General features: G+C 48.0%; 1 protein-coding gene across 3 annotated transcripts in view; it reads left to right on the forward strand.

The window, feature by feature from the left end:
* The window catches only part of LOC135272661 (neuroblastoma breakpoint family member 4-like), a 387040-nt gene extending 369446 nt beyond the window's left edge, over window positions 1–17594 (forward strand). The window contains exons 10-17 of one of the 3 annotated variants that reach the window (XR_010340659.1): window positions 7389–7461; window positions 8383–8519; window positions 9444–9516; window positions 10438–10574; window positions 11532–11768; window positions 13775–13975; window positions 16847–17277; window positions 17467–17594. Coding sequence is in view for 2 of the 3 variants with exons in the window: in XM_064371134.1 (XP_064227204.1) it covers window positions 7389–7461; window positions 8383–8519; window positions 9444–9516; window positions 10438–10574; window positions 11532–11768; window positions 13775–13975; window positions 16847–16926 (938 nt within the window). In the remaining variant the exon portion in view is untranslated. Of the gene's footprint in view, window positions 1–7388; window positions 7462–8382; window positions 8520–9443; window positions 9517–10437; window positions 10575–11531; window positions 11769–13774; window positions 13976–16846 lie in introns of all 3 variants that reach the window. The other 2 variants (XM_064371134.1, XM_064371135.1) reach the window with 2 other exon arrangements.
* Window positions 17595–18374: the final 780 nt, after the last annotated feature.

Consider the following 18374-nt stretch of genomic DNA (forward strand, 5'->3'; position numbering starts at 1 on the left):
ATAATGTTATATATTTGTTAAATATATATAAATATATTTTTTAAAACTTTACTTGATTAATAGAGACAGAAACTTTCTCTCCAAGATGTTTCCTATGATTAGATCCAGAACAGAGACTATTTGGTCTATGTTTGAATTGAAAAGTTTGCACTTGACCTCATGAATTATATCGTTCTAATTAAAGTGATAACTGCAGTATTAGTTTTTATATAATTTAGATAACTAAACCGAGACTGCCCGCTTAGGTTTTCAAAAGAAATCTATTAGCACCATCTTGTGACTATTTTGGTACCACAAGAAAAAAACTTTCAGCCTGGCGCTTGTGTGTGTTCAAAAGAAATCTTCTGGCGCTCTCTTGTGGGATATTACAGAACTGGGTGAAACAACAGCTACTGGATAACGCCTCTGGTCCCAGGAATCGCTCTTCCAGCTGTCATAGTATTAGTGATTCCTTGAAAAATCACAGTGATTAGTAAAATCACCCGTCTGGACGGCGGGATCTCCCGGGCCCGCGTCTGGACGGCGGGTCTCCCGGGCATGCGGGCCTGCTTCTGGACGGCGGATCTCACGGGCCTGCGGGCCTGCGTCTGGACGGCGGATCTCCCGGGCCCACGTCTGGACGGCGGGATCTCCCGGGCCTGCGGGCCTGCGTCTGAACGGCGGATCTCCCGGGCCCGCGTCTGAACGGCGGGGCTCCCGGGCCTGCGGGCCCGCGTCTGGGCGGCGGATCTCCCGGGCCCGCGGGCCCGCGTCTGGGCGGCGGATCTCCCGGGCCCGCGGGCCCGCGTCTGGACGGTGAATCTCCCGGGCCCGTGTCTGGACGGCGGGTCTCCCGGGCCCGCGGGCCAGCGTCTGGGCGGTGGATCTCCCGGGCCCGCGTCTGGACGGCGGGTCTCCCGGGCCTGCGGGCCTGCATCTGGGCGGCGAATCTCCCGGGCCCGCGTCTGGACGGCGGGTCTCCCGGGCCTGCGGGCCCGCGTCTGGGCGGCGGATCTCCCGGGCCCGCGTCTGGGCGGCGGATCTCCCGGGCCCGCGTCTGGGCGGCGGGTCTCTCGGGCCTGCGGGCCCGCGTCTGGGCGGCGGATCTCCCGGGCCCGCGTCTGGACGGCGGGTCTCCCGGGCCCGCGTCTGGACGCCGGATCTCCCGGGCCCGCGTCTGGACGGCGGGTCTCCCGGGCCCCCGTCTGGGCGGCGGATCTCCCGGGCCCGCGTCTGGGCGGCGGGTCTTCCGGGCCCGCGGGCCCGCGTCTGGGCGGCGGGTCTTCCGGGCCCGCGGGCCCGCGTCTGGGCGGCGGATCTCCCGGGCCCGGGGGCCCCCGTCTGGGCGGCGGATCTCCCGGGCCCGCGTCTGGACGCCGGATCTCCCGGGCCCGTGTCTGGGCGGCGGATCTCCCGGGCCCGCGTCTGGACGGCGGGTCTTCCGGGCCCCGCGGGCCCGCGTCTGGGCGGCGGATCTCCCGGGCCCGCGTCTGGACGGCGGGTCTCCCGGGCCCGCGGGCCCCCGTCTGGGCGGCGGATCTCCCGGGCCCGCGTCTGGGCGGCGGGTCTTCCGGGCCCCGCGGGCCCGCGTCTGGGCGGCGGATCTCCCGGGCCCGCGTCTGGGCGGCGGATCTCCCGGGCCCGCGTCTGGACGGCGGGTCTTCCGGGCCCCGCGGGCCCGCGTCTGGGCGGCGGATCTCCCGGGCCCGCGTCTGGACGGCGGGTCTCCCGGGCCCGCGGGCCCGTGTCTGGACGGCGGGTCTCCTGGGCCTGCGGGCCCGCGTCTGGACGGCGGATCTCCCGGGCCTGCGGGCCCGCGTCTGGTGATGCCACATTGCCCCAAATTTTAATTTGTAAAAAAAAAAAAAAAAAAAATGCAGTATCTGTGAAGCACAATAAAAAAAATGAAGTAAGCCTATATCTGGGAAATCTACTATTTTGCCATGAACTTAAAACTGCTCTAAAATGCATATCTTTTAATAAAACCAAACAACCTTGTAACTGTGGCAGCTATTATTCATATGTGGAACTTTTTCGTTTGTTTAATTTAGGTATGTTTCACCACAATTTTTAAAAATGAATAGGTTTCCTTTTCCTAGTTTACCTCTGTCCACCCATTGTTCAGATCGGAACTTTCCCTCTTAGCTTCTTTGGTGAGTGAAGAGGTACTCCCTAAAGAGATTTGAAAATACTAATGTAATAAGTATTTCCTTTATTCGTTTTCAGAGGGAATTCAAGTAATTGTCAAATTGTCATACTTGTCAAGTGAATGAATTAACTAGTTCAACAATTAATAATCAGTTTTCCTACCTTGATTGAGCCTGGGATGTTCTAAGCCCTTGGTTCTCAAAGTATGGTCTCCAGATCAGCCGCACTAGGATCACCTGGGAACTTATTATAAATATACATTCCTGGCCAGGTGCAATTGCTTACGCCTGTAATCCCAGCACTTTGGGAGGCCAAGGCAGGTGGATCGCCTGAGGTCAGGAGTTTGAGATCAGCCTGGCCAAAATGGTGAAATCTCCAAAATGGTGAAAAATACAAAAATTAGTCGGGCATGGTGGCATGCACCTGTAATCCCAGCTACTCAGGAGGCTGAGGCAGGAGAATTGTTTGGACCCAGGAGGCGGAGGTATATATTCCTGGACTCCACTTCAGACACATACTGAATCAGAAACTCTGGACTGGGGGCATTGGCTCATGCCTATAATCCAAGCACTTTGGGAGCCCAAGGCGGTGGATCAGTTGAGCCCAGGAATTCGAGAGCAGCCTGGGCAACATAGCGAGAACTTGTCTCTACAAAACATACAAAAATAAATTATCCAGGCATGGTGGTATGTGCGTATAGTCACAGATACTAGGGAGGCTGAGGTGGGAAGATCCCTTGTGCCTGGGGAGGTCAAGGCTGCAGTTTCAGCACAGCCTGGGCAGTTGGAATGCAGGGCTCCTGAGATTCCATGACAACCCAACCTTCTCATAATTCCATTATTGCAACAGCAAACAGTTACCTGGCACACTGGCTGAGACCTCCCTCACTCTTGTCAGAGGCAGAGCTACAGGCAGTGCCTTTGGCTCTGAGCTCAGGCAACGTTTTTGCTGTTTTTGCCATTAAGGATTCTAAAGTGCTCTGAGGTGTTGATTAAGTTCTTCGCAACCGTAAGTCAATTCCAGCTCTTGTCATCCCTCAGTCCTGACTAAACCTAGTTGATTTCACTAGTTTTTGATCCATCATGTGCTTGGGTTTCTTCTCCCCAGTCCCTGTTTGAACCCTCCTGCCACAAACATCAGCATGGTGGTAACTGCCGCACATTTGTCCCATGACAGGGCAGAGATGACTATTCTAGATATCAATGAGGAATTGCAAGTCCAGCAGGCAGAGAGCCAACAGCAGTTTGAAGACCTCAAGGAGAAATTTCTTATAATTCAAGCTACTGCCAGGAAAATGAAGAAATACAGTAAGTTCTATAGAGTCACCATCACAGAAGTGATGAATCAGCACCTGTCGTCTCTGTGAGATACTGAAGAGTCTCTTCATCAAAATTAATTTCATCCTTCCCTTAGTTCTAGGAAAACAGAAATGGGTATTTTAGCTTCATTATGTTAAGGATGGAAAACAGAGGCACAATGTATTTAGCAACTTTTCCACGTTAGCAGTCCGATGTGAGGTGGGACTAGAGTTAAAATCCTATTTACTGACTTCTGACACAGGCACAGAACCACTTGCTTTTCTCAGCAAGATGCTCAATCATGTTTACCAGAATGCTCTCTGTACCCTAGAAGATCCTGCAGACAAATAACATCTAGTCTGTTGGTCTAAATGCCTGGAACTAATGAACTGCCATTCTGTTTAAGCTTCTTTGAGCCCAATAGGCAAATCTCTCTTGAGGGAACCCCAGGGGAAACATGGTGACAGTACGGAGTACCTGCTCTAAGGAGCTTAAAGAGGAGACTGCTCCTAATAGTAACGGTGGCATCCATAAGTGACAGCATGAAGAGCAGGGAGTACCCTGGGGAGAGGGAAGTCCTGCTTCCTGGGGCACAGGCTCTTTTTCTAAAGAGGAAGAAAGACGGCACGTAAGACATTGGGGAGGTAGCAGTGCCGTGTGCAGAGCAGGGAGCCTGGGCCAGTCTCCTGGGCCCCATCCAAGTGGCCTATCTTCTCTGTGCCTCAGTTTCCTCATCTGTTCATTGGGTACTATAATAACGCCTACCTCTGTAAACTGCTGCAATGAATTACATGCCGTGATTTTTCTAAATCTCCTAGAACAATTCTTGGCACAGAGTAAACACTATTAGTTCTCCATCCTACTGTTTCTAACTTAATTCAAACGTTATTAATATTTGGTCATATTTCTATGATGACTTCAGGGTCTCATGCCTCGTATTTCATGCAATTATATTCAGATATGAGTTTTTAAATCTTTGACATATATGTGCTTGAAATTCCCAGTACCAGGGAATCCATGAGTCCCATTGTCCTAAGGGCCTTTCCTACTATACAGGATATCACTGCTTTATGCCCCAGTAGAGTGTTTGACAGGAGAGGCTGCAAGGCTTGCAAAAGTGTCCCAGGATTCAGAGCCAGACCTCGGGGGCTATGAATTCTGACTCTGCCTCATCCCAGGTGAATCATCCTGTCAAGTTACTCGATGTGTCCATGAGTTTCTTTTTCCCCATCTCTAAGTTGGAGAGTATCAGATGCCAGCAAGTTGGGAGGTTGATAATAAAAAATGAAAAAAATCCCTCACTACAATCTGGTACTGGGGATGCTTTTGTCCTTGGGATAGACACTGCCACCTGCCCTGCAGGCAGTGACCACACCAGTATGTCCAGCCTTCCACTGAGGCAGGCATGACTGTCTCTTCTCAGAGTGTGAAGAGGAAAAAGACATAGACTCCGTGCTGAGGGATGAATTGCAGTTCATCGAGAAGCTGGCGGAGAAGTTCGGGCAAGCTGAGGAGCTCAGGTGAGAGACGCCGTGGGGACAGGCAGGTGGGCAGGGGTGTGATCTCTGAAGTGCAGCAGTTGAGCTGGGAGAAGCAGGAGCTAAGCTGGGCCAGGACAAGGTCAGGCATTTACATGGCAGGCACATTTCACACAAACACTCATACAACAGAACAGTAATCTTAGCAAGTTATGGGTTGCAGTTGCTTCTTGAGCTTTGTTTTCTCTTCTTAAAACAGCTAATTGTTGAGTTGAAATTTGCGTATCCAAAATTCATCAAAAGAAAATGAACCACCCAGCAGCATTTAATACACTCAAAATGGTGTGTGATCACCACCCATTTACTCTTAGTCAGAGTCACCTCCTGACTGCAGCAACTCATTCATTCAATCAATATTGCCTTCTTGACCTGCCATTCCTTTCTCCTTTCATCTTTCCAATTCACGCCATCTGCACCTGACCACATTTCTGTGCACGGCTCTGTTTCCAGTCACTGCAAGATGCACTATGTGAATTTTCACATAGAAATGTCCATGGCCAAAGTGAGGAGCTGAAAGGACATCCCCTTGAAACTGACATAGGAAGACACTGACTTTTGTTTACAGAAGAAATAAATGAATGGAACATCACAGAGGATCTTACAGGAGCTCTCTCTGATACAGAGGAAGCCTTTGTATATATAAATACAATATATATGTATACTATATATATACACACATATGTATATTTTCATGGACTGTCATTTCTGTCACCCAGGCTGGAGTGTAGTCACACAATCTCAGCTAACTGCAACCTCTGCTTCCAAGGTTCAAGCAGTTCTCCTGTCTCAGCCTCCCGAGTAGCTGGGACTACAGGCATGCACCATCATGCCTGGCCAATTTTTGTATTTTTAGTAGAGACAGGGTTTCACCATGTTGGTAAGGCTGGGTTTGAACTCCTGAACTCAGGTAATCTGCCTGCCTCACCTCCCAAAGTGCTAGGATTACAGGCATGAGCCACTGCACCCTGCCTATATATATATATATAAAATATATAAAAATACATATATATAAAATACATATATACAATTTCTCTTGGCCACAGGCATTTTCCCAAACATGTTGTGACCTTCTGCTTGGAGGGCTCCTTGAGGACATGCTCACATAAACCTCTGTTGCAGTATTAGAACTGATCACTCATCCCTTTCCATTATTAAACGTTCTCTGCTATCTCACCATAGGCAATATAAAGCCCTGGTTCGCTGTCAGGCAAAAGAGCTGACCCAGTTACTGGAAGAGAGAGAGGCCTCCCGCTCACTGAATCAGCAGTTAAAGGCCCTCCTCACTCCTGATGACCCAGCCAAGTCCCAGGGTCAGGACCTCCGAGAGCAGCTGGCCGAGGGGCACAGGCTTGCAGAGTGTTTCAACAAGCTCAGCCTAGGTAAGGTGGACACAGGCCCTGATGACACACAGCCCCAGGCTTATGAAAGTCCCCAGACCTCCACACCTCCACAATGGCAATTTTATGGGTAGTGTTTCTTTCCACTAAAAATCTGTAGCCATGACGTGACCAGGACTTCCCGGGCAAAAGCAGACATGGGAAACCCTTGGGGTTGGAGGTCACAGGATTGCAGATGTCTCCTCATTTCTTGCTGGAACATGGTCTTTGAGGCAAGAGGCAGCGTCTGTCCAGTTTTAAAGGACAGGAAGGAGGCTGTGACAGGAGGCAGCTTGTTAGAGTAAAAAGAGTCCTGGACTAAGAATGAAGGTTCCCAGGCTCTATCTTCAGCAATGTCTTTAGCAACAGTGAGGAAATGATTAATTTATCCTTCCTGAGTTCCTGTCTCTGAATCTGTAAAGGCAGACAAATTGTCTCTTGCATGCAAACGTGGGAGCACTTATGACTATATTTCACGATGAGATAAAGCCCCTTCCTGTGTAGTGTTGGAGAAGGCAATTGATGTCGGGGCATTTGGCGGTAGGAAGTGGTCTAGACTGGAGGACTCCCCATGGAGAGAGGGTCCCTGGGTAGCACAGTGGAAGTCACTTGGAGGGCCCATGAAGTTCCCAGTGTAGGGAGTATTGTGGGACAAGTTTGTTTGTCCTGTCCTAAGAGAAAGATACAGGCTTCAATGCAAGCTGTGACAGGACACAGAGCCAAAGCCTGTGCCTGGGTATCAGAAGTGTGGCAAGATTGGGGAGACAGCTGCTGAAGCTTAGAGAGAGGCTGGACAAGCCTCCAGTAATATGGGGAGCAAGAAGACTTTTCAGTATTTGGCCACATCTTGATGGTGACTCTCCAGGTCAGAAACACGTTCCCTCATGGATCAGGAGAACATGCCAGGGCATTTTTTAGGGCTAAACAGGAGAGTTTTCAGTACAATGCAGACCCATACATGGATGTTCATGCCTCAGTGCACATAGGGCTGACTGTGCTTCCAGTGGGTGAAGTGGGAAATATCTGAATAGACGCTTCTGTATTTGCAGAAAGTGATGAACGTGACGATGAAGATATTACAGATGCGGAGGTCGAGAAAGTACAGGAATCACCTGACCACAGGTAACACTGAATACTCAGGAGCGGGTAATGGGTGGTAAAATATGGAAAAGGTCTCAGAAAGAACACAAGGTAGTTGAAGGTAGTCACAGACGGCAGGTTCAGGATACAGACAGCTGCACAGTGCACCGATTTCCTGCACTCACCAACAAGGAAACAGCCCTGTTAACATGCTTGTCCATTGTCTTCGTGGCACCTGTAAGCATGACCCTCTATGAGCTCACTAGCCCTAGGGACTTCCTGCACACACAGAGGAGACCTGTCCTCCCCTGTAGTGAAGCTAGGACGAGATGGAAAGCTGCTTTTCACATGCTTGTCCTTAGACTCTTGTTAGGGAAGATAAATGACAAGGAGACAACAAGCAGGAATTAGGAAGCACCTACCAAAGTTAAACACCAAGACAAGTGCCCAGGAAAACTTGACATTTCACATCACAATGTTAAAATTAAAAACAATCTACAAGGCACACCGTCTCCGGAGTCTACCAAGGCTCAGACACCTGTATTCCCTTGGCCACAGCATGTTAAATACAACCCAGCTTAGACACACGGTGTGGCCGCTGTCTTTGGTTCTGTGTGAGTGCTGTGAAGACTGTACCATACAGAAGCAGCGGAGCCTCTGCCTTCCTCAGCTCCTGTCTTTCCAGTGCAATGAACACCAGCTGCTCTCTTCCTCTCTGGTTCCCAAGGCAGCCATGCTCTGTTGCAGATAGAGGAGGATTGCCTGTTCTCTCTTAAATGGAACCTCCCCTTTGCTTTCTGGAACCACTACCTTATGCCTTCCGTCAAAACCAGCTGGGAATCCCTCTTGGTTTAATCTCTGTCATCTCTATCCTACCTGGCTCGTGAGGGAGGTGCAGAAGGCTGAGGAAAAGGAAGTCCCTCAGGACTCACTGGAGGAATGTGTTGTCCCTTGTTCAAACAGCTCCAGCCCTTCTGACTCCAACCAGCCTCACGGGAGCACCGAAGTAACATTTGAGGGAGACGAAGTCGACTCTGCTATGATTATAGACGGTGAATGGTCTCAGAATGAAGACGAGGAAATGCCATACTTTCTCCCAGGTAGCCTCCATATTCTTTATGCCGCATACCTCTGTCTAGGCCAAGGAAGATCAATTCTGAGGACAGGCTGTATGCAAACCCATTGATTTGAATCAGACACTAGGATGAAGCTGGGGGCAGTGGGTCACATCTGTAATTTCAGCACTTTGGGAGGCCCAGGCGGGTGGACTACTTGAGTTCGGGAGTTCAAGATGAGCTTGGGAAATGTGGTGACATCCATCTTTAAAACGAATACAAAAAAATTACCCAGGCGAGGTGATCGACACCTGTAGTCCCCACTAATCGGGAGCCTGAGGTAGGAGAATCATCTGTGCACAGGAAGTTGAGGCTGCAGTGAGTCATGATTTCACCAGTACACGCCACCCTCAGTGACAGAGAGAGAACCTGTCTCAAAAAAAAAAAGGAAAGAAGGAAGGAAGGAAGTGGTCTAGACTGGAGCACTCCCCATGGAGAGAGGGTCCCTGGGTAGCACAGTGGAAGTCACTTGGAGGGCCCATGAAGTTCCCAGTGTAGGGAGTATTGTGGGACAAGTTTGTTTGTCCTGTCCTAAGAGAAAGATACAGGCTTCAATGCAAGCTGTGACAGGACACAGAGCCAAAGCCTGTGCCTGGGTATCAGAAGTGTGGCAAGATTGGGGAGACAGCTGCTGAAGCTTAGAGAGAGGCTGGACAAGCCTCCAGTAATATGGGGAGCAAGAAGACTTTTCAGTATTTGGCCACATCTTGATGGTGACTCTCCAGGTCAGAAACACGTTCCCTCATGGATCAGGAGAACATGCCAGGGCATTTTTTAGGGCTAAACAGGAGAGTTTTCAGTACAATGCAGACCCATACATGGATGTTCATGCCTCAGTGCACATAGGGCTGACTGTGCTTCCAGTGGGTGAAGTGGGAAATATCTGAATAGACGCTTCTGTATTTGCAGAAAGTGATGAACATGACGATGAAGATATTACAGATGCGGAGGTCGAGAAAGTACAGGAATCACCTGACCACAGGTAACACTGAATACTCAGGAGCGGGTAATGGGTGGTAAAATATGGAAAAGGTCTCAGAAAGAACACAAGGTAGTTGAAGGTAGTCACAGACGGCAGGTTCAGGATACAGACAGCTGCACAGTGCACCGATTTCCTGCACTCACCAACAAGGAAACAGCCCTGTTAACATGCTTGTCCATTGTCTTCGTGGCACCTGTAAGCATGACCCTCTATGAGCTCACTAGCCCTAGGGACTTCCTGCACACACAGAGGAGACCTGTCCTCCCCTGTAGTGAAGCTAGGACGAGATGGAAAGCTGCTTTTCACATGCTTGTCCTTAGACTCTTGTTAGGGAAGATAAATGACAAGGAGACAACAAGCAGGAATTAGGAAGCACCTACCAAAGTTAAACACCAAGACAAGTGCCCAGGAAAACTTGACATTTCACATCACAATGTTAAAATTAAAAACAATCTACAAGGCACACCGTCTCCGGAGTCTACCAAGGCTCAGACACCTGTATTCCCTTGGCCACAGCATGTTAAATACAACCCAGCTTAGACACACGGTGTGGCCGCTGTCTTTGGTTCTGTGTGAGTGCTGTGAAGACTGTACCATACAGAAGCAGCGGAGCCTCTGCCTTCCTCAGCTCCTGTCTTTCCAGTGCAATGAACACCAGCTGCTCTCTTCCTCTCTGGTTCCCAAGGCAGCCATGCTCTGTTGCAGATAGAGGAGGATTGCCTGTTCTCTCTTAAATGGAACCTCCCCTTTGCTTTCTGGAACCACTACCTTATGCCTTCCGTCAAAACCAGCTGGGAATCCCTCTTGGTTTAATCTCTGTCATCTCTATCCTACCTGGCTCGTGAGGGAGGTGCAGAAGGCTGAGGAAAAGGAAGTCCCTCAGGACTCACTGGAGGAATGTGTTGTCCCTTGTTCAAACAGCTCCAGCCCTTCTGACTCCAACCAGCCTCACGGGAGCACCGAAGTAACATTTGAGGGAGACGAAGTCGACTCTGCTATGATTATAGACGGTGAATGGTCTCAGAATGAAGATGAGGAAATGCCATACTTTCTCCCAGGTAGCCTCCATATTCTTTATGCCGCATACCTCTGTCTAGGCTAAGGAAGATCAATTCTGAGGACAGGCTGTATGCAAACCCATTGATTTGAATCAGAAACTAGGATGAAGCTGGGGGCAGTGGGTCACATCTGTAATTTCAGCACTTTGGGAGGCCCAGGCGGGTGGACTACTTGAGTTCGGGAGTTCAAGATGAGCTTGGGAAATGTGGTGAAATCCATCTTTAAAACGAATACAAAAAAATTACCTAGGCGAGGTGATTGACACCTGTAGTCCCCACTAATCGGGAGCCTGAGGTAGGAGAATCATCTGTGCACAGGAAGTTGAGGCTGCAGTGAGTCATGATTTCACCAGTACATTCCGCCCTCAGTGACAGAGAGAGAACCTGTCTCAAAAAAAAAAAAAAAGAAGGAACGAAGGAAGGAAGCAGGGAGGGAGGGAGGGAGGGACAGAGGGGAGGAAGGGGAGGGAAAGAAGGATGTGAAGGAGAAAAGGAGGGAGGGAAGGAAGGAGGGAGGGAAGGAGGACTAGGATGGAATATTTAATATAGATACAAGAGAGTCAGATAGCTTTCCAATTCTCCCTGGCCCTGATATCAGGTGACTGGACCACAGGCAGGTAGGACAACTTCACTGCCACCTGTGTACAGGTGGTGTACTGGAGGTATCTGTCAGGCCTTCTAGCTCATTTCCTATGTCTCTTGTCACCTCTAATGATGTAATTTGTGCCCCAGCACAATGTCCATGGAGTTTCCATGCTTGTCCAAGGCCACTGTCAAAGACAGCCTTGCCTACATATTAAAAGATGTTGTTTCCCTGCATTTACATGATGTCTGTCTGTGTGGCCTTGGTCACTGGATTGCTTTAGTGAGAAGCAGGGACAGCAGGGATGGGTGTCTGGGAGCACGTAACAAAGGGAAAGCTGAGACTGTTCCTACTGAAGCCCCTTCTCCTTTCAGCTCCCACCCAAGAGACCCGTCCCCAAGGGACTTGCAGTGGAGACGTGAGCTACTACCTGTCAGAGATGGAGACTTCACTGACACAGCCGGAGCCAAGCACCCTGGTGCCCAATTGTCTTGGACTACAGCTGGATCAAGGGTTCGACTGTGAGAATGGCTTAGCCATGCAGGGCCCTTCGTCCACCACCTGCAGCTTCACAGCCAATGCTGATTCTGGGACCCAATGTTCCTTTCAAGGTAGGGAAGGAAAGAGGGTAGGAAGCTCTAATCCAGGTCTTGGTGGTCACGGTGCTGTGGGTGCAGCAGAGAATGGGCGCCTCTCCGTGCTCACTCAGGGTCAAGTTGAAATCCGTGATGCACCAACCGAGTGAGGTGAGCAAGAGCCTGGGGCTTAGGACAAAATCTGCTCTCAGGTCCTGGGTTTGCCTCCTTCTGGTTGTTCACTTTGGCCAAAGATTTTGTCTTTTGGGGATATAAATCTCTGTTTCCTCATCGGAGCTACCTAAAAAAATAGTATCTGCCTGTAATCATTGTTGAGAGTATTAATTATTATAATTTCCAAAGGGCCTGATTCAATAACAATTACTCGATAAACCTATAAATAGCTGTTATCTAATCCACTTGTCTTTCTGACAACTTTACATTTAGAAGGTGACTTCACAGACTATGTTGTCTCTGAGGCAGAGCGATTGTGAAGCTCTCTGTTTTCTAGAGACCCCTCTTCCCTTCCTTTCTCACACGTACTCCTCTGCCAGTTTTCTTCCTCTCCTTCCCCATCCCTCATGAAGCCGATTCTCAACTATCAGGCACTCTCCATGACAACCTATAGGCACATTCAGTAACAGTGTAAATCCTGGGCCCACGAGTCAGTCTCATGACATGTCCAGATCTTTCTTCTCCTTGTTTTTCCGCTCTTTTTGAAAACAAAGGGCAATTTTCATGTGGAAAGTGTCCACATCAGTCTCTTTTATGAAAATCCATTTAGTTCATCATCTCCACTCATGTACACAGCCACGTCCTCAGTTTCCATCTCAGAGGGAACAATTCTGCTCAGATTTCCTTAAAACCATGGGTCGTATTCATCTTCACTCTCTGTCCCACTCAGTATCTTCTCCTGGAGCCCTCGGCTAAGTAATGAAAGGACTTTTGTCCCTAGGAGCAGGGAGGGTCTCGTGAGATCCCAAGCACCATATGGGTTCATGGAGAGGACACGTGGGAGGCGCTCAGTGGGTACTGGGGCATGCGCAGTCCCTGACACGTGCCGTGACAACTTATTTAAACTGATTTCTTCCCACTGGAATCTCCTTCACTTCTCTATGTATTCTCACACCCCCTGCCACGACTCACCCCACTGGCTCAGGCACACCCTCTCTTCCTCACTTTCCCTGGAGTCCAGAGCCTGAATAGGCTCCAGGTGAGAGGACAGAGTGAATGCTTTTGTCTCATTCATATTTTCCCTCACCTGGTGATTTCTCCTGCTGTCTAATAGGTTATTTGCTTCTCCCACATGGTTTCTTTCTCATGCTTCTCATGTTTCTAATTTTTTTTCCAATTTTGATAAACCAGAACAGTGATTGTTGCCTTACATTTAATATCTTCTAAATCCCTATCTAATATTTCTTTATTAGATTAATACATACAGATATATGCATTTATGTCATTTTTCATAGATATTATGTATATTTGGTGTGTGTGCTGCATAGGGTTTATATGTATATTCAATAGACCTTATAATGATGCAAGTTTTGTAAATTCTCCAGGTTTAGGCTCCCCCGGTTCCTTTCTCTCATCAGTTGCTGTAACCTCTGTCTGGTCTCACCTCTGTGTCCCATGGGCTGCCACCCTGCCAGGCCCTTCCATCCCCATCTCCTGTTTGCACTCAGCTCTGATTTAACTTTCACATTTATAATCTCTTCCCTCCCCAAAGCACAGACTACATACAGGGGGATTTCCTTGCTTTTGCCTTATCGACATGGAAGTTATTTGTTTCTTAATCTTGTGTTTCTTGAATATTTTTGTGAATCAGGAGTGCCTTTGCCTCCTGACAAACTTGTCCTTACTGAGTAATGGAAGAAAGATCAACAAAACAGAAAATATTAAAGTCACTCTACTGGCTTCCCCTCACACTTTGGACTTTCTTGTCCAAGGCCACATTCCTGATTTGACGTCCTTTGGGTGGAAGAGAAAGTCACAGTAAGATCATGGATGCCAGTGCATGCCATTGGTTGTCATTTTGTTTTCAGAGATGGTTGCGCAGCCCTCTGGCTGGCTGAAGAGCCCTCCGCAGCGGGAAGATGATCCATCCCAACACTCAGCTGACAACACACGAGGGCAGCGGCTCATCGGCAACATTCCCACCTCAAGTGTTTTCAAACCGAAGATGATTAAAAGAGAATCCCGGTTCAGCAAGTGGAATCCCTACCCCTCACACTTGGGACGCAGAGGTAATCACATCTATGACCCTTAGCTGCACTCACTTCTTATTTCACTCTGTCGATGGTGACAGCTCGTTCTCCTACTGCTTTTTCTCTTCCATTTGTTTTCTCCAGCGGCTGCTGTAACCTCTGTCTGGTCTTAACTTTGTGTCCCGTGGTCTTCCACCATGCAAGGCCTTTTCTGTCCCCATCTCCTCATTGCTCTCTGAACTCTGCCCTATGCCTTATTCTGCTGTCTTGAGAGTCCCTCTCATGGTCACAGGAGAGCCAGACCTCCTTGTCCTCATGCACGTCCACAGTTTAAGCTGCTGAGCACAGGGTCCTTTGACTGGAATTGCATACTCTCCTGGGAAGTTTACCTTTCCTCCCAGCATCCCCAACTCCATTGTCTCTTTCTGCAGGGAGCGTTGCTTTAATGCATCATTTACACATTGGTTTTTCTCTTGAGTCAGCTTTTGAGCATCCCGACTGATTCAACCCTTAACTGTCTCTTGTTCCTCTGAATGAGAAGTGTTAAAACTGAGCACAACGGTTCCCACTTAGAAAACTAAACTAGAACCAGGTGGGAGTTCCCTACTGGCCTGGATACACTTTAGTCTTCAGCCCCAGATGTGTAGCCTTGTGACAATGTAGCTGGAGTTGCCAGGGACTCGGTGTTCTCACCTCATGGACTCATTTGAGCTGACATTAACTGGAGGACATTTATGACATTCTCAAGGGACATCACTTCAAAAGTACATACAGAGGGCAGGACCTCAAAACTGCATACATCGTGAGGTACGTCATTCTAACCTCTCTCCTTTTTATTCTCATTTCCACTTCTACAAGTCCAGTTAAGGGTCAAAAATGCAACTCAGATGAATCTTAAGGCCAGTTTATATGAGATAGCATTTTCTGAATTAACTTTGATAAAAGCGACTCCACAACCAGCTTTATGCATACACAAGATGACAGGCAAGAATCTATCCACAGGACAGTCTTTGCTTTGGCCCAGCCCAGTTGATAAGAGAGAGATTTCACTGAAGTTGTCAGAGAGAGGACTAAAATCCATGGAACCACTGGGAACAAAGCCAATCATGAGATAAAGAGCAAAAGGAAAGAAAATGATGGGAAATGGGGTGAGATTCTCACTTCCATGGCCTGGGGTGTGTTTTGGGTGTGTGTAGTTTTAAAACAGTCCCATGTGACTCTAATCTGTGGCTAAAGATAAGAAGGACCACTGGTCTTCTATGATCACAGGTCACCAACATGGAAGTGCCCCATATGTGCAGCTACTCCAAAGGCTGAGCCTCCGTCAGCCTTTGATGGGACCTATATTCCCCTCTCAACAGCACTGTTTGTATAGCGTAGAAAAAATCAAGAAGAAAACCAAGAAAATGAATACATTAGACCTTTAGCCTCTGCTTGAAGCTCACTTGCTCAATTTTGAATACAAGACAAAGTGAGAAATAGTCATTACATTAACATCTAATGTACAGAAATAATACCTCCCATATTACATATAGTGGAATTTAGTATTTTCTTTGGCAGTTTAAAGTAAAACTTCCAGTTTACATTTAACCACACAGATTTTACAGCCCACTAATTGGCTCAGCCCTGCAATGTGAACATTTCACTTTTGGTCATTTATTGTCCTTCCGCAAAGCCCTGAAAAAGAACTTACTGGTCTCACTCTCCTGAAGAGAATGCAATAACAAATCAAGACTGAAATTCCACAAGAGATTGTATATGAATACTTCTTTATGCCACTCTTGACGCTTGACATTAAGTATTAAAAAGTCAACTTTCCCAAAATGTACTTAAGGAAAATAATAAGTGGGAGGGGAGAATGTAGTAAAACACAGACTAATCCTTTCACTTTGTACTTCAGAGTTCTGTGGGTCTAGATATTGAGAAGATTTCTAGAAATCCCGTAGGGTGTAACCAGGTGTGGAATCAACTTCCAGGCATTGGGGAAAATAAGTAGGGTCATAATTACACTCCCTGCTCTCTCTTTGCTAACTCCATTTTGAGTGTCTTTTTTTCTTTTAATTTTCTTTCTTTCCTGATCCTCTTTGAAAGAATACTTATAAATATATTTGTTTTTTCTTTAAAAAAATTATGTTAACCAACCAAACCAGCACCACAGACATCATATTTCTCATTTTTTTGGTAAAACCTTATTTCTGTCCTAGCCAAGGTGACCCAGCAGTCTGCCATGACCGTTGAGACCTCCAGATTGGAGCCTTTCCTCTCTCTTCCTCCAATATTGATTGAAATGGCTTTAGTTCATGGGTCCTAATTCCTGGGTTGTCAATAACAAGTCATGTGGCCTTAGTTCAATCATATCCCAGTGGCATCACTACGCCTCTGTTTTAAAGGCCGGAAGTGGACGTGGATGTTTTCTGAGGTTCCTGCTGCTTCTTCTATCCAGAGTTCTTCCCATGGCCTCCTGCTCCTCCCTAGAAGACTGGGACATGGAGTTTAAAGGAGTGGGTTTCTCTGCAGAGGATCTTCCTTTTCTGCAGCCCTCTGTCTGAGCATGTATGATTGATGCTGAGCACATCCTCACTGGGAGGAAAAGCCATCACTCTGCTCCAGACAGAGAGGAATCAGGAGGAAAGGGGCTGATATTCCTAGCCGCCGGTTGGGTATAGGCAGGGTCCCTATATCCTGCACCGCAGGCTGACTGGAAGTTCAGGGAAATTCAGTGGTGTTTTCTTCTCACTTGTGAATGGTGCTTCCCCTTTCAGCCAGCCCGACCCTCACCCTCAGCTCAAGCTCCCAGGAAGAGATCAGTTTGCCCCTGGGATATCACCACTTAGCAATCCCTCTAAACTCAGCCTTCAAAAGGACCTGACAAAAATGCTGTTTTGATTATTTTCTCTCACTCCCCTACAGGTACCAAATACTACCAGAAGGCTGCAAAGGCTGAAACGATGCCAATAAAGCAGCTTTTCCAATTGATGAGAAAAAACTAAGACAGCAAACAAAGCAAGTTCAAGTACAAATATAATGACCCTGCAGGGAACCTTCACAGAGGATGGAATTTTAGATCACAAAATGCTCTTGATGATTTCAACCCACTAGGCTTCTTTGAGAAGCCACAGTCCATCCTAGTCCAATTGCGATCAATACCTAGGGAGACCAATCCTCAGATGGACGCACAGCATTGACAGGCTTCAGCCTTGCTCCTCTCAATTCCCATCCTGTAGAGAACAGAAGTGTGGAGCCACTGGCAGGAGACAGCATGTCATCCAGGACTCTACCAGGGTAGACAAGGAACAACGCCATGTTCTTGCTGAAAATGTTTAGCCTGAATTTCAGAGGAGGTAATCCTCGGGCAATTGCGGAATGCATGTCATCACCGAGAACACAACAAAAAGGTGAAGAGACATCTTGTTGGAACACTGCGGTCATGCTGTGAACTTCCTGCCTCAGCCCATCTGCAGGCAGAGAACATTCTACCAGGGTAGAGTCCAACAATGACATGTTCTTGCTGAAAATTAATTTCACAGGAGGTAATCCTCGGGCTATTGCGGAATGTAGAACATTGAACAGCACAACTGACCTGTCTGCTTCAAACAACCCACGCCACCGCAAAGAACACAACAAAAAGGTGAAGAGACATCTTGTTGGAACACTGCAGTCATGCTGTGAACTTCCTGCCTCAGCCCATCTGCAGGCAGAGAACATTCTACCAGGGTAGAGTCCAACAATGACATGTTCTTGCTGAAAATTAATTTCACAGGAGGTAATCCTAGGGCTATTGCGGAATGTAGAACATTGAACAGCACAACTGACCTGTCTGCTTCAAACAACCCACGCCACCGCAAAGAACACAACAAAAAGGTGAAGAGACATCTTGTTGGAACACTGCAGTCATGCTGTGAACTTCCCGCCTCAGCCCATCTGCAGGCAGAGAACATTCTACCAGGGTAGAGTCCAACAATGACATGTTCTTGCTGAAAATTAATTTCACAGGAGGTAATCCTCGGGCTATTGCGGAATGTAGAACATTGAACAGCACAACTGACCTGTCTGCTTCAAACAACCCACGCCACCGCAAAGAACACAACAAAAAGGTGAAGAGACATCTTGTTGGAATACTGCAGTCATGCTGTGAACTTCCCGCCTCAGCCCATCTGCAGGCAGAGAACATTCTACAAGGGTAGAGTCCAACAATGACATGTTCTTGCTGAAAATTAATTTCACAGGAGGTAATCCTCGGGCTATTGCGGAATGTAGAACATTGAACAGCACAACTGACCTGTCTGCTTCAAACAACCCACGCCACTGCAAAGAACACAACAAAAAGGTGAAGAGACATCTTGTTGGAACACTGCAGTCATGCTGTGAACTTCCCGCCTCAGCCCATCTGCAGGCAGAGAACATTCTACCAGGGTAGAGTCCAACAATGACATGTTCT

Source organism: Aotus nancymaae, unplaced genomic scaffold, assembly GCF_030222135.1.
Source record: "Aotus nancymaae isolate 86718 unplaced genomic scaffold, 86718_ANA_hifiasm-v0.15.2.pri h1tg000122l, whole genome shotgun sequence".
Lineage (NCBI taxonomy): Eukaryota > Metazoa > Chordata > Mammalia > Primates > Aotidae > Aotus > Aotus nancymaae.